This window comes from Manis javanica, chromosome 6 (genome assembly GCF_040802235.1).
Source record: "Manis javanica isolate MJ-LG chromosome 6, MJ_LKY, whole genome shotgun sequence".
Classification (NCBI taxonomy): domain Eukaryota; kingdom Metazoa; phylum Chordata; class Mammalia; order Pholidota; family Manidae; genus Manis; species Manis javanica.
The window spans coordinates 143,389,032-143,413,003 of record NC_133161.1 but is presented as its reverse complement, the minus strand read 5'-3'; the positions used below and the strand labels follow the sequence as shown (position 1 = coordinate 143,413,003).

General features: G+C 51.5%; 1 protein-coding gene across 4 annotated transcripts in view; it reads left to right on the top strand.

Annotated features, from left to right (window-relative positions):
* Positions 1-23,972, top strand: part of GRIK4 (glutamate ionotropic receptor kainate type subunit 4) — a 409,820-nt gene that overhangs the window by 117,252 nt on the left and 268,596 nt on the right. For all 4 annotated transcript variants that reach the window (XM_073239594.1, XM_073239593.1, XM_036992846.2 and 1 more), the window contains exons 2-3: positions 18,226-18,331; positions 23,470-23,601. In XM_073239594.1, the coding sequence (XP_073095695.1) occupies positions 23,520-23,601 (82 nt within the window). In that variant the 5' untranslated portion in view covers positions 18,226-18,331; positions 23,470-23,519. The remainder of the gene's footprint in view (positions 1-18,225; positions 18,332-23,469; positions 23,602-23,972) is intronic.

Sequence of the window (23,972 nt, the reverse complement as noted above, 5' to 3'; positions counted from 1 at the left end):
GCCCAGCCCAGTGGCACCCAGAGCAGGCCAGCTGTCATGTTTGCCTTCACTGTTACTGTCGTCCTTCCTTCCGGCTCCTACTTTGTTGTCCATGCGGCTGGTTGGGGGTCCAAAGCACTTGAACCTGTTCGTGAATAACCTGGGGCCTTTGTTGAGAGGCAGATTCTGACTCAGTGGGAGTCTGAGGTGGGGCCTGAGGGTGCCGGGCTCCTGGCAATGCTGCAGCTGTGTCTGTGGCCACAAACTGAGCAGCCACTGCGCCGGGCACGCCGGCCCAGTGTGGGTGGAGGCTGTCATTCAGGTCGGGCCTCTGAGTCCAATGAGTGCCTCTGAGGGTCCCAAACCCAGTGGGCCTGGTAAGTCAGCTGCCCCATCCTCGGAGAAGAGAAGGACAGGGCAGAGGCTTCTGGGGGCGTGAGGTCGGGAGAGTTTGAAGGTGATTCTCTCCTTGAACTCCTAATTTCCTCGTAATTTAGGGCTGATTATTATGATTGCCTCATGAGTCTTGGGTTGTCTTTCAAAGTATGCCGGAGGCTCTCTGAGGACAAGGGTCTGGTCCCACTCCTCCTGGCCCCAGAGCTCTGAGGATCGAGCGGGGCTTGTAGGAGGCACATGGCTCTCATCTGCCCAGAGCCCTGGCCTTGGAGCTCGGGGGGCTGAGGCATGGGGATGAGGTCATGGGCACCGGCCCTGGGCGCCCCACTCAACCCCGCACCATCATGTATAGTACCAAATGAAGGGGGGAGCACCTGCCTTAGTCTCCCCAAGCTTCCTCATCTGGGGAAACAGCAGTGGCAGTAGCCACCTGGAGAATGATTAGGGTTCATTGAGATCAAGTGTGTAAAGGACCAGCTCACAGTGGGGCTTCAACGCCTGACTGTGCTCTCCTTCCCCTTCACCCGCTCTCTGCGCCTTCATCCATATTCTCAGGCACCAGCCAGCATGCCCTTGTGGAATCTGGAGCCACCCAGAACCGCATGCTTACTTACAAGGGTTTCACTGTGGGGACCAGTCTTCCTTCCAGGTTAATTCCAGGCTGTGAAAAAGAAAGATCTAGAACCTCCCCTCTTATCTCCGGCCCATACCCCCACCCTGCCTTCTGCCTGTCCCCATTTATCTGGCTGAAAGCTTTGCTCTTTCAGGAATAGCACCCAAGTCACACTGCCCGGCGGGTCCTGGGAGTGGGGTGAAGAAGCACGGAGGGAACTCAGTCTGTGGGTCCCCTGCAGACCCCTGCATCACCACCAGCAGCCCCCAGAGGCCTCTGTGCGTTCATATTGAACAAACGTTTCTCCAAGGAACCTGGGCATATTCACTCTAAGCGCTGAGAATGGGGACTGCAGAGCGCTCATCTGCTCGGGGTTGCTGCTAGGGACACCTGGGTCTGGAGAGTTGATGCTAATGCCTGAGTCATTGCTCGGGCCTGTAAGCCCCTTGGAAGTAACCACACGTGGTTCCCATCATCCGCACACATAACCTGTGAGGCAGCCCAACGCGACCAGCATCGTCAGGGAGACCTGAAGTTCACCCAAGGACACAATCAGATGGTGGCACCTCTATCATCTGGCTCCAAAATCGGTGCCATTTGCCTTGAGTGACAGCTGCCCACAGGGCCACCAGCAGCATGGTAAGGATTAGAGTCAACCAGGAGTATTGTCTGATTAGCAGCAATGATTTCAGAGCTTTCTTGGCCTGGAGCTTCATTTAAGATGAAACGGCATCAGGAGGGTAATTATCATTATCGGCATATTTAAAGTGCTTAAATATTTGAAGCCATGTCAAGCTTTTACAGCTCTGTGAATCAGAGAGGCAGTTACTCTGAAGCCAGGCCTCATTGGAATCCCAGCCCTTCTTGATAAGGGGCAGTGAGAACGGTTTCCAGGGATGAAGAGGGCTCCCTGCAGACCCCGAGCCCTGCCTGCCGCTGGCAGGGCCCCAGCTCCTTTCTGCACAGCGAGCATATGTGTGCTTGCATGTATCTATTTCCCAATCCTTTGGCTTAGAAGTTTCCAGCACATTACGCTGTGTCTGAAGTTCAGCTGCCGCATCTGCCATTGGTGGTGTTCAATTAGGGACCTGAGAAGCTTTTAACTTTTATTACGTATTAATAAGGATACATTCTAAGCATTAAAACTGAACTGATGTAGCTTTTTCAAGTAAAGAGGGAAATGGAAATGAGAGATTCCCTGGTGAAAGGGATTGGGCTGTGTTAGTGGGCCTGGGAGGGTGGCAGGTGGAGAGGATGCGTGATCCTCTCTGCTGGCATTGTGTTTGCTGCGGAGGCAGAGGCAGGAAAAGCATGCTGGGTTCGGAGATTATTTGAAAGAGCCCCACTTGCAGAACATCTACCTGGGGGATGTGCACAAGGACCATTGCAAACCTCTGTGCTTATGCAACTGTATCTCTGAGCCTGTGGTTGGGGCTGGGGTGGGATAGTGCGGCTGTTAGCCAAGCAGACTGTGGAGGGGGCCTAACGGGAGTTCAAATCCTGGTGCTTCCACTTGCAGGCTGCCTAACGTCAGAACAGCACTTGCACCTCTCTGAACCCTGTCTAAAATGGGGCTCTTTACACCTGCCTTTCAGTTTGTGTGAGGATTAAGGGTGATAATGTATGTGAAGTGCTGTGTGGTGCTTGACGTGTAGTAAATGGCAGGAGGTGGGCTCTGCTGCCCTGTGTCTGATGGCACTTCCTCTTTGCCACTCTAATGTGGCAGTTAAAGTATTAGTTGGACATGACAACTACCAGTTCCTGAGACCCTACTGCATGTTGGGCCATGTCTGAGGTCCCACAGTCACAGAACGTGGAGCTGGGATTCAAACCAAAGCTCCTTCTTTCCACCATTTGCTGCTGCTGCGGTCCTCATCTATGAGTGCCCTCCTGCCGAGGGGTCCTGCCCTGGTTAGCCCCCTGCAGAGCCCTGGCCTTTCTGGAAAGAGCCCTCCCAGGCACAAGACTCCCAGCCTGCCAGCTTGCCTTCCCCCAGAGGCACTTCAGAGAGAGGCTTTGTTCCCAGGGGACCCACTCAGGGTTGAGTCTGTCAGACAGGAACCTGTTGCTATGTCTGGAAAACCCGCTGATCTGGAGTCGGCGGGCTTGGGAACCGAAGCGGAGTGAGTAGAGTCCGGAGACAGTGCAGGCTCGTCTCTGGAGCTCTCAGGAGACCCTCACTGGTGAGAGAGGGGTTCCCCCCTGCCAGGGACATCTCCCTCCCACTTCCCTGCTGGTCTCTCTGCCCAGCTCAGAGCCGCCAAGCTCGTGAACTCCTGGTTACTGGAGCAGGTGGGGGACCGAGTGGCCTTTTTTCTTTGGCTGCTTGGGAAGCAAGATGCCAGTGTCCTTCTGTGCTCAGCGGAGCTCAGCCTTTACGGTTAGGGAGCAAAGCCCAAGAGAAAGTGGACCAATGAGAACAGGGTGCGTACAGCAGCCAAGGGGGTTGTTTCCTGCCCCCTTATCCCCTTTCAGGACTGAGAAAATGGGAGGGCAGCAAGGACGGCCAGGAATGCCTGTGGAAGCCTCATGTCACGGTCCCTACAATGTGTCCGGTTCCTGCTCTGCCTGCTGTGAATTTTTCTCAGAGATGGTGTGTCTGGCAGGTTACTAACCTGCTCAAAAGGGGAAAATATCTGGATAATTCTTGGTAACACAATAAAGCTGTCCAAAGTGCAGTAAGTCAGCCATGCAAATTAAGAGGCACAGGTCAGTCTTGTTTATTGTTTGATGGTATAAACTTGTGGTTCCCTGGCAAACCTTGCACGGGCGCGTCCGGGTCATTCTCAACTCCCTTCCGCCCAGGGCATTTTTACATTTCTGTTGCTCACTCTGTGCTTCCCTTGGGGCTGACCGTCAGGCCCACCACTCTGCTTTCAGAGAAGGACCTGCCCCCCGAGCTGTAGTTCACAGTTTAGGTGCCCAAGCAGTGCCTCCCCTTGCTGCAGCCCAGGAGCTCATTGTCCAGGAGGAGACAAGAAGTGTTGCCCAGCTCCGGGTTAAGCAGTGGCATATGCACTGGGGGTCTGGGGCAGTGCCTACCACCCTACTGCTTATCTCCTTGCTCCTACTGCCTGGTAGTAGTTACTGTTTTGAGTTAAAGCAATTCTACTTTATTAAAAAAAAAAGGAAATCCCCCAGGGAGGGGGTGATACTCTAGAACTGCTATCAGTCATGGACAGTTCAGTGTGAATTAATTAATCTGATGCTTTCCTGTGTGACTGCAGAGTGAGAGGGGTGTGTCCAGGGCTGGAAAGGGCACCGGGTCACTGGGTGATACTGGACAGGGAGCAAAGGAGGGCAGCCACGGGAACTGAAGACAGACAGGACCCCTGCTTTGCCAGGTTACCTCTTATTTATCTCAACATTTTTTTTTCATGTAAACTTTTTCATGGAAGTCTCTCAAATACCTCAAGACATGAATAAAGCATAATTGTACGGCTTTGAATTCTCACTGAGTGAACACACCCTTATATCCAGCACCTGGATTGAGAAACGATCCCCGGTTGTACCCCAGTGACCCCTGGTGTCCGTGCTGTCCTGGCTGCCGGTGCCGTAGATGAGTTCTGCCTGTTTGAACTGTGTGAATGTGGAATCATACGGTGTGACTGTTGTGTCTGGCTTTCTTCTGTTCAACGTTGTCTTTTTGGGACCATCCCTGCTGATACGGCTTGTTCGTTTTTGTGCTGTGTTCCGTTATATGATTGCACCACAGTGTATCGATTATGTAGTTGACAATCCTTTCTGTGGACATTTGGATGTCTAGTTTTTGACTCTCATGCATAGTAATGCCCTGAATATTGTTGGACCTGTCTGTCTTACTTCTCTTTTACGTCTCCAGTTATGTAGCCTTCTCCTAGGAACCCTCCTCTGACCTCCATCCCCAGGAAAGCTTAGCTGCCCCGATGGCCCCCTGGCACTCAGTGGTACTCCAGGAGGGCAGGGGTGTCGAATAGTGATGTTTTCAGCTCCTAAGACAGAGTCTGGCACTGAGTAGATGCTCAAAAGCATTGGTTGAACGAACAAATAAACAAATCTTACCTATATCACAGTTTTGCCCGGGGCTGGTCAGTACCTAAGAAAAGCTGTGTCACAAGGCCTTGGGGACCAGCTAGAATTCCTCCCTAGACAGAGTGTTGCTGGGATTCTGGGTTCCACCCTGGTCCTGGGGTGTCCCTGAGACAGGGACTGGAGTCCAGGACCAGGGTCAGAGGTGTCCGGCTGTGTAGGAGCAACCTTCTCTGGTGGTGTCATAGAGATCCAGAAACCAAGCTGACACAAAATGAGCTTCTGACCCTTTTGTGTCTTTAATGACCCTGATGCCATGGGCTTCCCTAGAGAGATGCATTTGGTAGCCAGCCAGGAGGGAGGATTCACGAAGACCAGAAGAGGAGAACATGCAGTAAGGAAGGGAGGAGAAAGAGGAGGCAAGAAGGAGAACAGACACATGAACAAATCCTTTTCCTTTCCTTTCCAGAAGCAAGGCACCAGGGAGAGCCACGCAGGCAGGAAGCCTGTGTTCTTGGGGGAAGCGAGTGACCTTGTGTTTGGGCTGTATTGTTTCACCAGCAAGTAACAAAGTGGAAGCAGGAACACAAGCCTGTCGAAATGCAGTGTCAGGGTGCCCTGGTGGGATGGGCTTCCTCCCCCAGCTCCCCGTGCCTGGCAAATCCCTTTCACAGGCAGAGTGGGTGGCTTCCCAGGCTCTCTGGCTGAGCAGCGTAGAGAGAGCAGGTTATTCTCCTTCGTGCACCTTTTGCTGAGCTACATAACAAATGTGCTGTAAAATTTCAGGGCTTTAGAGAAAGCGTGATACATAAAACAGGAGTACCTCCCCTCATATAAGGGAGGCTGATCAAATTCCACATATGTCAGAGCCATTTGGGGTGCGATTGCTGTGTTTCTGAAGTAAACATGACTTCTTGAATATCCACACCTAGAATAATTATTTCTTGGAGTGATCTGAGGCTAAAGCTGTTTTAATCTGTTCCTCTGGTTCAGCCCAGATTTTTTCCTAGTGAGGCGTGCCGGAGTGCTTAAAACTTCACACTGCTGAGTGATGGCTTTTTCTCCTGGGCCCCTTGCCCATAGAACCGCACCTTTCCTACCTCCACTTACCTTATTCCTTGCCATGACATCTAAATCCCCATCTTGTGCATGCATTTTTATTAATTTAACAATTGTGTAGCACTTACTATGTGCCTGGCACACTTCTAAAGGCTTTAACAAACATTAACTCATTCAACCTTTACGTCTCCATGAAGAGGCAGTGATGGCTAACCCCATTTTCCAAATGAGGGAGGTAAAGCACAGAGATGTTAAGTGACCTGCATGAGATCACACAGCTAGTTGGTGGTGGAGCTGGAATTTGTCCCCACAGTCCGTGTTCTTCATGACCATGCTCTGCTGCCTCTCAGTCACATCTAAAGTGGCCCTGATGAGCAGGAGCCCTCCTTTGTCAGGAGTTAGCCGTAACTTTCTGTGCCTTCCTTAATATCCTCCCTACCCGGGGTGGCCCCTGGATCTTAGAAGAGCAGAGGGTTAGCCCCTAGGAAAGGGGTCACCGTCTGTGAAGTACACCTGCCCAAAGGCTTGGCTGAATGGGAGCACTGTGGATGGAGGTGGAAAGGTGAACTTTTTGGAAAGGAAAACTCAGGCTCAGAACCATGTCAGCTCTGGATGAAAGAATAAGGGCCTGATCTTGCTAGAACACACACCACAGGTGTGCTGGCCTTCTGGACTTGCTGTGTGGTACCCCTGGTTGTTCCTTCCTCTGTTCTCCTCAGGGGGTCATTCTCACCTCCCCAAGGGGTGCACCTCACTCAGTCTCTCCTCTGGAGGCACCAGCTCCCCACAGCTGCCCAGTCTAGATCCTGGAACTCATCCTTCTGTCCCATTTCTTCATGATCCACATCTAATCACCAGGTCCTGTCAGCTCTGCCCCCAAAGGTCTTAGATGCAAACACACCTCTCCCTCCACTGTCTCCACCTGAGTTCACAGCAGCCTTATGTCTTGCCAGGATTTCTTTAGCACCCATCCAACTGATCTCCCAGACTCCAGGCTTAATGCTTCAGAAATTATTTTCGAATTGCAGCCAGTGTGATCTTTCTATAAGTAATTCTGATGATGTCACTTTTTACTCACACCGTTAGGTTGCCCTTAGGATAAAATTCAAGCTGCCGCAGCCTGGGGTGACCCCGTTCTGCCTCCTCCAGGCACCCCTCCTTGCAGCCGCCTAAAGATCCCTGTTTCCTCACCCCGTCCCCATCCCCCTGGCTGATTCCCACTCATTGTTCAGGTCTCAGTTCACATGTTCTTTCTTCTGAGGAGTCTTCTCTGACCCCATAAGCCTGGCTTGGGGACCCCTTCCAGTGTTCCCATGGCAACCAGGCAATAACACTGCCCCCATGATAACACTGTGTGCCCTTTGCATTTGAATTTGCCGTCTACCTGTGTATTCATCTGTTTGCCAGTGTCTTGAGTCCCTAGTACCTAGTACGAGCTGGTTTGTGGACAAAACAATGCATGTTAATGAGTGAGTCCTCTCAGGAAAAGGGTTTTGATCTGAAAGTCTAGAGACTTGGGTTTTAGAACCCGCTGTGGTACAAATTCTTGACCTCCACGGAGTCATTTTCCTCTCCAAGCCTCACTTTTGTGTCTATGAGGTGAGGGGATCTTGCTAGGCCATCTCCAAGGTCCCTGAAAGCCCTGAGATTCGGGAACCCTCTCTGCACCAAGGGTTTGCTTTGCTAGGGTCTGCTGGCTTTCGGTCCTCACCCTGCTCCTTCACTGTGCTCTTGTCCCCACAGGACGTGCTGTTGACCAGAGCTGGGCTTCCTGCCTGCCTCTGGGCTTAGCTGAGGCCCGTGGTGGCCGTGGGCTCTCCTTATGTCTGGTTCAAGAACACCTTGAAACTCTCATATGCCTCACCTCATCTTGCTTGCTGTCAGAATGTTGTAAATATGAGGCTTCTAACGCTGCCTGTCTCTGAATTGTCACAGCAATCAATAGGAAGGCGTCCCATCTCCACGCTCTTGAGGCCGCCCATCCCCAGCAGAAATGGGCAAGTCCTGGCGGCCACAGCCCCGCCCCAGTGGGCAGCTGGCGTCGGTCAGCACAGTGTTTCATCTGTAATACCCACTTTTCACTGTATCTCCTCCTTATTCAGCACTTCTACTGAGCATTTTCCTTATGGTGGCCATTGTGCTGGGTGCTTGGGGCACAGGGAGAACAAACTAGACAAAAATCCCTGTTCTTTTAGCAAGCATGTGTAGGGGCAACCCATACAAATAAAACCATAATAAAGAAGTAAATGATATAATAAGCTAGGGGGTGACAAGTGCGATGGGAAGAAAGGAAAAGGAGGGGAAAGGAGCAGGGCCTCCTGAGACTTCGAGATTCGAGGCAAGGCCTGGAACAAGGGGAGGGTGTATGCCAGATCTAATGAGAGGGAAGAATGTTCTAGGCAAGGCAGGACCACGCAGGGGTGCAGGAGGAACCATGAGGACCCTGTGGTACCTTCTCAGAGCACCTTGCCCCCTGCACAGCGGGCCTGCCACCAGAATTTGCTGGAGTTAGAATCCAGCTGCTGGGTCTGCAGCCAAATGGCCTGTGGTTTGTCGGAATGGTGCCACTTAAATCTGCCGTGGTCCTATGGGAGAAGCTGGAGGGTCTGAGTCAGACAAAACTCTTTATATCCTGGCTAATGCTTATTAGCTCTGTGATCCTTGGCAAATTACCCTTGCTGAGTTTCTGATTCTTCGTCTTTGCGGGAGGACTCCGACTGGCCTCACGGGGTTGCAGGGTCACATGATGAAGTGACCATGTGGGCGCGGTGAACTCACCTGCACGTGCATGGTGCGGAGCGGGCGCCTGTAATGTTGGTTCCGGTTCACCCTTCCCCTGGTCTTTGGGCAAAACATTTATTTTCTCTGAGCATTAGAGAATATAGAAAACAGAGTATAGTCAGTCATTCCTATGCTGCCTACTGCCCAGACTTTAATTATATTAAGTTAAACAGTGTAGATAATAGTACTTTAAACATAGATGATAAATTTCCAGGGGCAAAGGCCCTGTGTACATACGAGTGGGCACTTGCATGTGTGTGCAAATATGTATGTATGGTGTATGCTTGTATATGGTTCTGCAGGACACAGGGAAGCTTTTTATTTTTCATAAACGCTTCAAGGGCAAGGACACTGAATTTTTGTGTAAGACCTTATGCCTCCCACACATTAGGCGCTTAGTAAGTCCTCGTTGAATAAATGAAACAGTGCTGATGAAAATACTCATTGTTGATCAAATTAGGTGTGAATCAGAATCAGGAGAGCTGTTTGCTTCCAGGTAGCAGGAACGTAGTACCATTGTGAATTATATTCAGAATGTTCTTATTGAGGACTTAACTATATGCACGGCACTACACCGTATATGCATTTCTTTCTTAACACTGCCAACAGTCCTATGAGGTAGGTACTGTTACTATCACTATTTTGTCGATGAGGCGGCGGAGGCCCAGAGGTTGATGTCTTGGTCACTGCTAGTTAAAGAGGGAGCTGGGGTTAGAAGCCAGCCTTTTGGAGCTAGTGCCTGTGCCTGCCACTCTGATGACTTCCTGAAACGTCACTGCATCACTGCCCCTCTTCACAGTCAGGAGCAGACAGAGGAAGGCTGTTCTTGCAGGCAGGCCAGAAGGAACGTCCCTGCTATAAAGTCATTTCTCAGGGCACCAGCTAACCTTGCCAGTAGAAGGGGAGAAGGTGAAGGGGGTACCTTTTCTTGCTCGCAGTGGACAGTGAAGATGGTCAAAGACAAGGATTGCTTTCTGTTGTGTACCTGAGTTTGTCCTCTTCCTTTTGGTCTTGGAACGTGTTAAGAACTTGGTGCAGATACGAGAACCCTGCCTAAAACTGGAGGGTATATGAGTATGTAACCATTTATGGTACATAGGATACGTCTGTATGTGTGTATGTCTCCAACCCTCAAGACCGGCACACAGGGCTCTTTCCACAAAGTTGCCTTGAGTGCCTGGCAGCACTGAGGGCTCCCTGCTGAGTACCAGCATTGCCATGGGGCCTTGACTGGGTGATTGCACTTCCCAGCCTGTGCCTGGTGGCTGATATCTGTACTTGTCTCCTCTTGAAAGAGTGTCTTGTGTCTTATTAGCTTTTTTCCCATTTGCAACTGATGCCTAGTGAATGAATGCAATGAGTGTGTGGATGGACAAATGAATGAATGAATGGTCTTCATGTTACCAAGACCTGTTTCAACTTTGGTGAGCACATTATCTAACCTGATCACTCCTGTGTGGGGGGCTTAGCAAGGAGGCTGCCTTCCTATGGGGTGGAGCACCTGGCCAGGCCCACTGCGATGCCGGCCACCCTTGGTATCCAGGCTCACGTAGCAATGCCACGCTGCATGGAGCTGCCCCCGATGTTCTCCCCTCCCTCTCAGATCTGCAGGGTGCTGTGTGCAGGTGCTACACTGGGCCACCAGCTGGGGTCATCGGGAAGAGCCTTGCCTTTGCGTTTCTGGAGCCTTCCCCATCATGGTGCCTGCATTCCTGTCTCCTTTCCTGCTGGCTGCTCTGTGGGCTGGAGTGGAGGAGAAAAATGTTGGGGAAGTTGCTCCTTTCCATGTTTAATCTGCTCCCTGCCTGCTGGGTCCCCCTGTGCTCAAGTTCCAGGCAATTACCCTCCTGCCTGGGTTTGTTGCTGAGCACAGCAGGTGGGCCTTGTTTGTAATTCACTTGCACCATTAACGCTGGGTTTGCACCAAAGGCCCACTGATCCACTCAGTGCCCCCAGCCCTAGATGCCACTCCACCGCAGAATGTTAGGCTGGCTTTCCGGTCCCGGCATCTCAAAGCTCATCCTGATTTGTGTTCTCCAACTGAAAACAATGAGAAGCTTAATCTCTTGGTCACAGAGCCCTCAGAATCATGCATGCTGATAGGAAATCTGCACTCAAACACCAGTCCCCCCAGATCATGGCGATTTGGCTCTGGACAATAGTAGCAGTAATCACAACAGCTCTCAGTTATCTCGGTAACAGTGCAGGCATTACACACTGTCTATTTGCAGGCCACACACTGCTGAGAGCACAGCTTATTTTTTAAAGCAACCTTAGGAATACTAACATTTTCTCCATTTTGTGGATGAGGAAACTGAGGTTTGGGGAGGTTAATCATTTGCCCAGGGGCATTGCCAGTAAGAAGCAGAGCCCAGGTTCAGAGGGCTCTGTCTAAAGCAGATGCCAAGTGTGTGCCACCTCCCTCCAGAACCCGTTATGTGACTTGTGAATGGAGGTGGGGGAAGAGAGGGATCTCCAACGTACCATCCTAGTTATTTTTTTTGCCAGCATTGGTAGTAAGATGAGTCACCGAATGGGGGAGGGAAGCATGCCTAGCATTAAAACATCCTCTACAGGTTCACTTTTATTAATCAATCATATCTCTATTGAGCTCCAGCTAGGTAGAAACATTATCCCAGGTATTTTATAGAAAACTAAAGATAAATCATTCATCTGTTCAATAAATTTGAGAGATGGGGAGTCAGACATGTGTTCTAGAATAATAGGGAGTGAAACGTTGGGGGCGGAGGAAGTAAGAATGAACCACAGAGATTCAACTTAGGCAAAAACCTTCCTGGTTTTCTGACTTTGTGCTGTTAAAACCTTTTTGGCCATAGAACATCCCCTTGATCTTTGAACAATCCTATGAAGAAGACAGGGTATGTAGCTCTGGCACCCACTTTATGGGAAATTAGGGGGCAGGAGGATTTGGGGGCCTGACCTCACCACCGCCTCACAGGGAACAGTGGCCAAGCTCAGGCCTTGTGACTCCAAGTCCAGATTCTTCTGCAAGTCCTTCCCGTTAGAGCCCAGCGTACAGGCTGGGCCCGATCCGGGCCCGGCAGTGATTGGATACCCCATGTCCTGCTGCGCCTGGCCCTGGGGCTCTGCTTTCCTTGGAGGTCAGTGAGGCATATGCTCCTGCCCAGTGCTCGGCTGCTCAGCAACTTTCTTTTCCAGTTTGTGGGAAAATCCAGGACCCTACTGTCCAGGCAGCGCGGGGTCAGCTCCCTTCAGGGATGGCTTCCCGCCACGTTCACAGCCACTCACGCATGGCCGAGTGCCCACCGACTGGCCTCTCTGCTGTCCAGGCATCTGGTGCACCTTGGACTCCTCCATTTCCGTAAGTCGCAGCCCGGTCCTGGCCGTCCCTTGCCCAGAACTTCCAATGGCTCTGTACTGCCTGAAGGATAAAGTCCAAGCTCCTTAACCTTGGCACTTGAGGCCTTCTAGAATCTCGCCCCAACACTTAGACACCATATGCTCCTGCCGAGTTGGTTTAGTCCCTGTCCTTGGGCACCTCTAACTTTTCCCAGGGCCTGCCTGGGAGGTCCCCCTTCCTGTACAGTACACCCCTCAGGGCCCAGCAGGTGGCCACGGCATCCAAGAATCTTGCTCCGACAGCCCAGGCCCAGGGAGGCCTTCTGTCTCTGTCTTCCCAGCACTTCTTCCTCGTGTGGTGGTCAGGCTGCCCTGCCTTGTGAGAGCTGCCTTGTTGCCGTCCTGCACCATGAGTTCCCGAGTGGGTGGCTTGACTTTTGTTTTTCATACAAGGACATTGTACTTTTCCAGTAAGCTCTGTGAGGGCAGCCGGCACAGCTGAGTTCCGACAGCATGTCGTTGCCAAGCACATTGCTGGGGTGGCCCAGAGGGTGTGGGGGTACTGATGCAATGCTGCCTTGTTGCTGGGATCTGGGAGGTGTGCCCGGGCCCTGCCCACGTGGCCACCCTGTTGGCAGAGGCACAGCTCACAGCCTTTCTCTGCCCTTCTGTCAGCGGGAGCTGGGCTCTCACGGTTGGGTGTCCCCCTCACCACAGTCCCTGTGTCGGGGGGTATTAAACGCAGGGACAGCCCCCTTACTTAGTTAAGGAAGTCAGGGATTTCTTCAAGGTTGCCCTGAGACTGCAAGGGGAGGTGTAAGGCTTCAGCCCCTGGCCGTCCAATGCGCAGACTTGCCCGGCTGTGCCCGTGGTTTCTGTGGCATCTCCAGGCCACGGCAGAGGAAGGGGGATGGACTTTGGCAGGCTGGGCAAGGAAGAGCTGAGTATCGAGGCCCAGGGCAGCCCCGGGAGAGGGCGACCTCTGCATCCCTGACCCCCAAAGACTGGCTGACCATAGCAGTCCCCCCGTCACCTCCTCCCACACGGGGCGGGGCCTGGGATCCAGGTGAGCAGTGTGGCTGCAGGTGGACTTGGGGGTGCAGCTGTAGACTGGCTGGGAGCAGGTGTGCCCTCTCGGAGCACATCCCAGGGCCGGCTCCAGCGGCTCAGCTCATGGTCTCCTTCCTGGCAGCCAAGAGCACCTGGGCCAGTGACGAGTGGTCCAGAGAGGCTGCCAAGAACCCGGGCAGGCCCGGCATTCACTGAGCACTTGAACCTGAGGTGCTCTTAGTCTCGCTGTACAGAGGAGGGGGACCCAGGCTCAGGTAACATGCCTACTTCTTGGAGAAAGTTGGGATTTTTATTGTTTTTTAAATTATTAACTAGGTTTCTTTTTAATTGACAAAGCAATCCAACTTCTTAGTTTAAAATGCAGACCAAGAACACTTTAGAATGAAAAGCATTCTGCCCCCGGAGTGTGGTCCTAGAACGCCCTTTCCAGGGCATCTGGCCAGCAGCCAGCTACCAGTCGCTGCCTCTCGCAGAGCCTGGTGCCAGGCCCTCCCTAAGCGGGTGGTCATGAGTGCCTCTGGAGCTGGTGGCGGAGAAGGGGCGGAAGGCGCCCGCGTGTTCCCTTAGGCAGTTCTCAGACTGTGTGGGGCTTGGATGGTACCAGTAGAGTAAGCCCATTGCTTCGCATTTTGAAAGGGACACCACCGTTTTGTTAAGGACCTTTATTTTGCAGTATCTAGCTGTCCTATCCTTCCTACCCGCACCTCTCCCCCATACCTGGGGGAACCTGGTTCCAGGCATCTCCAGGGAATGCGTGTGCCCGGGGTGGCTGCTTCCTACCCTGCTCTGGCCAGGACTGAGGAAAAAGATAGGGCCTTACTTTCTGACAATGGTGCGTGAGACACGGTAAAGGCTGATGTGTACGTGACGTGGCCGTGGACACGACAGGTACAGCAGGGTCTCCGCCTCGGCGTGATGTTGCTGGGCCAAAGGATGGCTCCGTGTCTGTGACCCGACACTCTCAGGTTAGGACTTTCTCTTTATCGCTGATATCAGAGCTCTTTCCTCTGGCCTTGACCCCATTGGAGCCCGGGATCGTGTACCATCATCTGCATGCCTGTCGTAGCCCATCTCTGGCTCCCAAGGTTAAATACTGATGCATCCCCCCTCTCCCACCACCCAGTGCCCACCCAGCCCCACCCTTCCCGTGTCCAGCCTAGGCAGCCTGTCTCCTTCCACGTCTCTATGGAAGGTTGCAATGCAAACAACCTCTCTTCAAGGCACCGACAAGCTTTTGTCCCAAATACCTGGAAGATCCGAGCAGAAGAGGGAGGGCTGTGTTTATCTGGTGATAATTAAAATGCCGCCCTTAAAAGCAGTTTTTCTCTACGTTTGTCCTCCCCTGTTCACTCGCTATTCCTTGGTGGACACTCCTGCAAGGTCTCTCTGCTCCAAATGTTTTCCAAACTGCCGCATTTTATTTCAAAGCCTCAGCTCATGTGGTCTCTGCTAGGAGCTTGTCTCCCCCAGGAGACCCAGCCTGGTGGCTCAGATAAATGCCAGGGACGTTTTTCACCATCCAGAGCCAGTCTTGTCCCTCACATCTGCCTGTGGTCCTCTTACCACCTCCCCTGGCTCACTGAGACTAGAGATATACTCCATTTTCTCGCCTTTAAGCCCCCTTGGCAAGGAGAGGAGGGAGATTGCTGGAAAGGAGATTTGGAATCTGTGGTCTCCTCACCTTGTCTGTGAAGGGCGCTGGGTCCAGTGCCCCCACTGTCATGTAGGTAATGGTTTTAGATGCACAGCCTTATCACAGACCTGGATAAGGCAGGGACGGAGGGTGGACAACTAATGAAGGAGACAGCACATAAACACAGAAGAGAGATACAGAGAAGACACTTCGGCTATCCAGCCTCCTGGACTCCCTGCCATTTATGGAAATCTCTGTGCTTCATCCGACCAGAGGCCTGTGGGTCTCCTCGATGTCATCCCTTCTGTCTGGGATCTCTTTGTTCCTGCTCACCCTGCCTCCTTTTAAAGACCTGGATAATGCAAGTCACACATTTTGTCCTCAGGGAAGCCTTCCCTTCCTGCCACATGAGGTCCCCCTGCCACACACTCCCCAACAGCCTATACTTGCCCTTCACTGTCTGTAGTTACAGTTTTTTGCTACCTGGGTATGGAATTAGTATCATCCCCGTTGACTGCAGGTTCCACAAAGGCAGGGACTGTATCTCAGAGACTGGACACTGCCTGCCAGCAGACGCTCAAAAGAAATATTTGTTGAATGAATGAATATTAATCATATAGAGATAATACAGGCACATTTATATGCTTTGGTCAGTCTAAGGTAAGGGAACGACATAAACCATTTTGCTTAGAAAGCACCTCACTTATCTGCGCAGTAATGCTGCACCACGATCTCATCTGATCCTCCTAGCAACCCTGTAGGGTAGAAGGTGGGAGTGGAATTTCCCCATTTTACAGAAAAGGAAATGGAAGCCCTGAGAGGTTAAGAGATGGGGCTAAAGTCACACAGCTCTCCACCTCCAAGCCCTGACTTTTCTCCTAGGCCAGACTGAGTCTGAGTGAGGGAGGAAACTGACTTCTTCAGGAAAAGCCTCTGGAATGGGTTGATTTGGAGTAGCATTTTGGAGGTGAGAGGGCTATGGATTAATATTAGCAAGCAGCGTGGGAGAAGAAGATGTGGATGTGGTCCTGGGTGCATGTGCAAGAGCCAGTGGCAGCCTTGAATGGTGGTAGAAAGGAAGCTCCTAATTTACTAGAAAGTTTTCTACTTGCATTGCAGCTTAAACCTCTTGCAAACTTTCAAGGGCAGTATCATCGTCCATGGTCTGCTATCGTGAAAATGAAGCTCTCCAAGGACACACGGAAGCCAGGGATGTCTATCCGGTCCCCAGATGGGGTATTGTTTAGAGGTGGATTAAGGGTTTCAGAGTGAAGTCTACACGGAAAGTGGTTTGGAGAGGATTCCTCACGTCTTGCTCATTAGTGACTGAGAACTGGGAACAGCTGGGCTGGACCAGCCTCTGCTCTACGGTTCATCCTGCTGAGTCCCACCTCCCAGGCCAATGCCAAGCCCCCTTGGCAATCCCACCATAGTGCAGCTCATCACAGACTCCTGGGAGCATCTCCTGGTGGTGAATCCTGAGGTGGAGGGCCCTTTGCCAGAGGACACTTCCAGACTGATCCCTCTGTTGCTCACCTCCCTGACTTGGCAAATGTGCAGATGGGCCCCAGACCCCTTACATTTAACTTGTCTTCTTCAATGTTGTGATGGTCATTGTAATCACACGCCAGCATTTCCTCGAGTGCCAGCTATGTGCTGGGTTCTGGGGTAGATAAGGCATGTGTAGAGAGAAGCGGTAAGAACGGGGGCCGGGAGCTGATGGCCTGCTCCCCGTGTTGGCCCTGGAGCCAAGCTGAGTGACTGGGCAAGTCTCCCTTAACCTGTCTACCTTTGGGTTCTATCTGCAGGGGGTGGGGAGCAAAGGAGATTATCTGTCTCACGGGGCTCTTTTGGGGAGCAGTGAATCCGAAATAGCACTTTGTACAGAGTAAGTAAATACTCAGTGAATATGGTATCTCCTGGAATGGCAGAATTTCAGAGCGTCAGAGAACCTTAGGGATCATCTAGCTGTGATCCCTCATCGTATAGAAGGGGAACTGGGGCTCAGAGGGTTGATTCCCAGAACCAGTGAACACCCACGTCCCTGCCTGCCAGGACAGAACCTCATCCTGGCATCGCACTATTTGCTGCCAGGGAGATAGGATATTCACACATGTTGCCCAACTGTGCAGGTCATGAAGGCGGCTTCTCCCTCAGGGAGCTCACAGGGCTGGGATGGCCCTGCTCCCCTGCCCTGGCCCCCCCGCCCCCCTGCACACTCTCTAGGCTGCTGGCTGCCGTGGGAGTTCTTCCCAGCCAGGGGGGCGGAACAGCAGAGCAGCCCGCATCCATTTGTCTTGAGGAGTAATCAAGATCTTGTTGCCCACAGCCGAGAGAAAACCTATAATTAATCTGGCTGCCTCTCTGATTTCCTCTGTCTTCCCTGCCACCAAACACCGACTGGTGACTGTCAGCCTTCCCTCTGACTCACCCCAGAAAATCATGATTAATGGTGTAATAGCCCTTTGAGGATGAGAGAGGCCAGCAGAGGGGCTGCTGACAAATCAGGAGAGAAGAGGTCATTCAGCACCCTGGGCCAGGGCGTCCAGACAGTGTGTTTTCCGCCTGAACACCGAACTGTCTGCAGGCTCTTCCTGTCTGTGCGTATTAACTGGTGCTGGTAGGGAATCAACAAACGTTTATTGAGCTTTCACTTAGTACAGGCACCATAGCAAGTGTGTCAGGGAGATACATGCCTGAAAGGGATGTTCCCCTGCCCCCAGGGCTTACAGTCTGGTTATGGAGAGAGGGTGTGAATAAGCACAAAGGTAAATAACCATGTTCATTCCTTCATACGGTCGAACAGTGTTTCCTCGTAGATGCATCGCACCAGGTACTATCCCAGGAACTGGATGAGTGACAGTAAGAGGGAGATGGCCCTGCCCTCATGGACTTTGTGTTCAAAATACAGAAGAAGGGTTGGAGATGCCTAGAGACATTAGAAGATTAGACATCTGCTAGCTTAAGGAAGCTGGCCAGTCTTGAGATTCTGAAAAAATGGAAATTAGATTCCCCTTCTGGAAAAAGCAGGGACGTTTGATTTTTGCAATGTGGGGGAGGAAAAATCCCAGGCAGGTAAATGGTAAAACAGAGGGGAGACTGTGGAAGCCTCGACTTCCAGTCCTTTGTTCCACTGCGTGTCTCGCAAGCACTCATGGGGCAGCATGCCACCAGGTGCTGCCTACCCCTGTGGACAGGGAGGGCTGGGGGCTCAGGGGCATGGTTGTACAGGTGGAGAAATTAGGCCTGGATTGTAAATTCCTTGTGGACAAGGGCTATGAATATAAGTCATGGTAAATACTTCATGCTGATGGAGCCTATCCCACACACATTATCTGATTGGATTCTTTCATTATTTCAACAGATATTTTTTGAGTGCCTACTATGTGCCAGCCTGTGCTAGGCACTGGGGACACCAGTGGAAAATCCCGACGTGTTCCCTGCTCTCCTGGTGCTCATCACCCTGTGAGGTAGGCATTGACATTCCCTTAATTTTGAAATGGGCTTGGAGGGGAGTGGCTGCTCTAAGCTATTCCCTTAATAAGGTCCAGGGCCCATCCGGCCTGGCTTCAGTCCAGGTGGGACCCTAACTCTGCTCTGCTGACTACCTGACCATGTGTACAACAGTGTCCTCAACTGCATGGGAGGGTTCTGTTTTTAGACTATGTCTCTTCAGAGTACTTAAAGTGCAGGATTGAGGCCAGCTCTGTTTAGGCGGGGACTGCCAGCAACCCTCAGAAATCAGAAGCCATTCCTGGGTACCTGCTTTGGACTTAAATTCTACAAGTGCTTCCACATTGAACTCCAGGCAAAGAAGGGGCATGGGATTTGTGATTGCATATGAGGAGATGCTCTTGAATTTGAGCCCTAGCACTACTGGGGTTCCAAAGTGCATGATCATGCAGCTTGCAGCAGATTGGATAAATTGCTGAGCCTCTCTGAGCCTCAGCTTCAACGTCTGTGAAATGGGCATGTAATACCATCTAATAGGGCTGGTACAGTGGTAACGAGTGGTTAATATTTATCGAGGGCTTACTGTGAGTGGCACAGGGCAAGCATCTTATCATTTACTCCTCATAGCAATTTCAAGAGGGTACTTTCGTCATCCCCATGTTGCAAATAAGGAAATAAAGGTTTTGAGAAGCTAAACTAATTTGCTCAAGGTAGACAGCTAGTAAATGGCAGCACAGGACTCAAGCCCGTGTTCTTAACTGTGACTGGCAGCCCACGCCCCAAGCACAGAAGGAAAGAGCAGGAAATGTTTGCAATCCTCTCTTGTCAGCATATATTCCCTCTTCATGCTATGAGTACCTTTTGCCCAGATCTACACCATTAGGTCTGCTTAGGTTGGTTGTTTTAACCACAGCAAATATACACCATGTACAGGTCACACAGGGAATTTGATATTGGTATAAACTCAGGAAGTACCTTTTTGATATCACCTGTTCATTTATTTGTTCAGCCAGTGTTACTAGCATACCTACTGTGTGCCAGATAGTGCCTTGGAGCTTGCCACAGTCTCCGATGAGACAGATCCGTGGGGAAACAGACCACAGCGTTGTAAGCAGGATGCCCTAGTGAGGAATGTCCCAGGTGTGCTGGTAGCACGTGGGGAAGGGATCTCAGAGCCTCAGAGGGGAGGGATTGCAGCAAGCCTGGAAAGAGCTGTGTCCAGGCCATTGGGGATGAGACTGCACACCACGGGGACCCACATGCGGGTGGTGTGTCAGGGGAAGCCGGGCGTTTCGCTCTGCTGGAATGTCAGGTGCACTGGGGTGCGTGGTAGGGATGGGAAACAGGAGTCAGGTCCTGAATGGTTATGTGAGGATTGGCCCTCGGTCCCCCAATGTACTGGGGAGCTGGGAGACTGGGAGGCTGGCTGAGGTGTCATTATCACATTTGCATTTTGGTAAGAGCTCCTGGCGGCTGAGCAGAGACCCAGCTGGAGAGGGAAGGACCAGAGGGAGGGGAACCGAGAAGGCTGCTCTTGCAGAGGCTCCAGTGTTTTTGCTGACAAACACCCGGACCAGGGACGGTCTGTGGCAATGAGAGAAAGTCATGGTGTTTAGGGGGCACGGCTGCCAGGACTTGGTGACTGGTGAGATGTGGGGCTGTGAGGGAGGAGAATCTTGGGTGACTCAGCTTTTGGGCTTGGGTAACTAGTGGATTGTGGAAGGTGTAGAAGAAAAGATAGGAGGAGAAGCAGGCAGGGTGCAGGGGAGAGGCTCCCTTGTCTTCGTGACGAGGTGGGTCTAAAGTGCTGTGTGATGTCCGGGCGGAGATTTCAGGGGGCAGGGGGCAGTGCAGGTGTTGTGGGCTTGCAAAACCGATTGAAAACCATACCAAGCAGGTCCTAAGAAACCATGGTGGAGGTGAGTCTCCCCAGACAGGGGTAATGTCAGTGGGAAGAGGGTCTTGGTGTTATATCCCTAGGATAATTTTTTTTATCCTTAAATTATTAAAATATTTTTAATTAATAAAGGCTGCACAGTTAGGTCCAAAGACCAGATTCATCCAAACTTTAAAATGGAAATAAAACCTCATATTTCTTCTGCTCTTACAGGCAAACAGTTAAGCTATATAAGAAGAGCCAGGGGACCCAGGGACCTGCCAGCCCTGGCTTGGGCCCCTCACAGCCGTGTGACCCTGAGCCAGGCTTTCTTGGGCTCAGCTTCCTCATCTGTAATAGGGCTGCTTCTGTGTGTTAAGCAAGATAAAGACTGTGGAAAGAATTTTGCAAACCTGTGGGCCTTACAAACATGTAATGTGATGGTTCTTTTTGTTCCTGTAAGGTTTGGGAGGAGATTATTTCTCATCACTGTGCCCAGGGTCACAGAGCTGAGGTCTGAGACCTCACTCACTGTTGGCCTTAGATGTGATCTCCAGGACCAGCCAGGCCTCAGGGCCACGAACAGTGGAAGTCGGGCCTGCATGAACCGAATGCAGTTCTGTCATCAAATAAAATTTACAGAGGCTGATCTGACACCTACTTAGCGGTCTGCATGATAATTATTGTGCAGCATGCTGATCAGGCATAAATGGAAGGCCTTTGACATAAATGATTATATTTAGTATTACTTTTATGTAGCCTAAACAGATTTTTACCGTTCTTTCCTCTTTGACACTTCATTCTTTTATCCATTCAACAAATATTTATTGAGGCGATAATATATGCTGGGCACTGTTCTGGGTCCTGAGGAGACAAACAACGTTTCTGTCCACTGTCCCTCCTCCATCAAGTTTGCATTCTAGTGGGGAGACGGAGAGTCATTGAGTAGTTGGTTTTGTCCATACTGAGTAAGAATGTCCAGCTTCCCTTGAGGCTGCGTTTGCTCTCATCTGTCCCTGTACCAACACCCACAAAGTGAAGGACAGCACTTCTGGACCTGATGTGCCAAGCTTCCATGCACAACCCTTTGCCCTTTATTTTCTTCTGACTCCCTATAGCAGGTGACTGCTTTAGGCCTTCCATTCATTGAACAGATGAGTACTGTGCACTCGCTGTGTATATGTAGTCTCTGGGCACACAGCATAAACTGGAAACAGTCCTTGACCTTAGGAAATTCAGGGGATCCCAGGTGTGGACACATAAATGCAGCAGCAACAAAGGGAAAGATGCAGCTCTTAGAGCCCCCATAGGCCGCTGTGATGGCACACGAAGAGGCGCTTGACCTGGCCGTGGCAGGGTCTGGGGAGGGGTACCCACTTTGGGCACAGGGAAGAAGGTGTGGGCAGGAAACTGCAAAGTGCTGGATGTGGCTGGAACACCGAGGGTGTGTAGGGAGGTGGGGATGTCATTAAACAAAAATTTTACTGAAGTATAACACACATAAGGAGAAGTGAATATAATCATAAGTATACAGCTCAGTGAGTTTTCACAAACTGAACACACTAGTGTAACCAGCACTTAGAAATGGGACATCACCAGCACCCCAAAAAGACCCACCTGTCCCCTTCTAATTGTTATCCATCCATCCCCAAGGGTAACCACTAGCCGGACTTCTAACAGTGCCAAATAGTTTTGTCTGGGTTTGCACTTTTTATAGGTAGAATCAGACTGTATATACTCTTTGGTGCCTGGTTTCTTTGGCCCAAATGTATGTTGATCAAATTCATCTATATAGTTGCATGCAGTTGTTGATTATTCATTTTCATCTCCGTGTAACATTCCATTGTGTGAATATACCCTATATCTCTGCATTTTGCTGCTGACATCTGGATAGTCTCCAGTTTGGGGAAACCCAAAGAGCGCTGCTGGAACATTCTAATCCATCTTTGGTGAGCATACACATGCATTTCTATTGGATATATGCCTATTGTGGAGTTGCTGGGTCATCAGAATATGTGAAAACCAGTTTTCCAAAACAGTTATATCAATTTCCACTCCCACTGACATTGTATGAGAGTTCCAGTTGCTCCATATCCTTGCCAACATTTGATATGGTCTTTTTTTTTAAAGTCATGCTGGTGGGTGTATGGTGTTATCTTACTGTGGTTGAAAACTGCATTTTGCTGATGGCCAATGGAGCTGAGCACCTTTTCAGATGTTTATAGGCCTTTGGGTATAGTTGTTAGTGGACTGTCCGTTCTAGACTTTTGCTCATTTTTCTGTTGGTCTGTCTGCCTAGGGGGTGGGAGGTACTGTTCTCCCAATTAAGGGTGACCTGGGATTAGCATATTCAGGTGCTCACTAGCCCCACCTCACTCCAGTGATGGGGCAGAGCTGGCAATCTGCAGACTGTTCTGAGGGTATCGGAAAGGTCTCGAAGGGGACAATGCCTGAGCTGCCTGGAGGAGGCAGCCCCTCCAAGTTTCTGGCTTTGACATCAGAGGCCCACCGCCTTAGAGGGAGAAGGGCTGGCAGAAGAAGCCCGGGGAGGGGTTAGTTTTTACCAGGAGGCAGGAGCATATGTGGAAACCAGCTGATGATGTGGGGTGTGAGCTTCTGCCCTCAGTATTTGCTGAGAATATAGCTCTCCCATCTGGGTCAGGGGAGAACAGACGTTTGTGCAGCCCCTGCTTCAGCTGGCCCTGGGCATGGCAGCCTCCCCTGCATCATCTTCGTCTGCAGCTCGCCTCCACCAGGCAGGTGCTGTTTTGACAGTTTCCCTGTGAGGAAACTGCATTGACTGATGGAGAGAGGCCCTCACGGAGGCCATCCAGCTGGCAAGGGGAGGGGTGGACTCAAACCCAGCCCCTTCTGCACACGGCTCCCCAGCATGTAGCACTTGCCATGCCCTGGGGCAGTGACATGACCTTCCCACTCATTCTTCTGCTCGCCTGTGGCCCCTGTTCTGCAAGAGCAGATGAAGGTTTACTCCCCAGTTAGAGATTTTTAAAAAGTGGAGCCCTATGAACCCTTCAGCCACAGTTACACTTGCCTGCTCTGATTTGAGCAGGCAGATGGCATTAGAACTGGAGCCTTCTGTGAGCCCGGGCACAGGGAGGAAGGACAGAGGCCTACGGCTCTCCTGGGCCCTACCAGCAGCCCCATGGAGGTATGGGCGGCCTTCTGCACCAGGCCCCCTGGGTGGCAGTTGCGTCCCTGGGCTGGTGGGTGGCTACCCACAGGGGCACCAGACTCACGTGCTCCCCCGCTCTCCCACAGAGTTATGTCATGCTCAGAACAGCAGAGGGCTCCATGAGGATTCATAGAAGATGCCCCGCCTCTTGGCGCCTTTGGTGCTGCTTCCGGCGTGGCTCATGATGGTCGCCTGCAGCCCCCACTCCCTGAGGATCGGTAAGTGATGCTCGAATGGCACCTTGAGGGGAGCCCAGCTCTGGGCGATGCCCCTCCCACACCACAGGTGCGCACAGGGGATGCTGACTCTGCACTATGCCCTCCCACAGTGTGGCTGGGCTGGGGGTGGTGGTGGTTGGGGCACCTGGCAGGCTCCCGGCTCCGATCTGGTCAACCTGCCCAGCTCCCCGTGTGATGGAAATAAAGATGCTGATGAGGCCCTGTTGCGGTTTGTGGCTGACTCAGCCTTGCACAATACGGAGCAGATGTTAGATAAAGAAGGAGGGTGGGAATGGCCATGGGGATTCCAAATCCAGGACTAGAGATCAGAGAAGAGATCACCTCTCCTCTCCTCTGATCAGTCCAAGAAG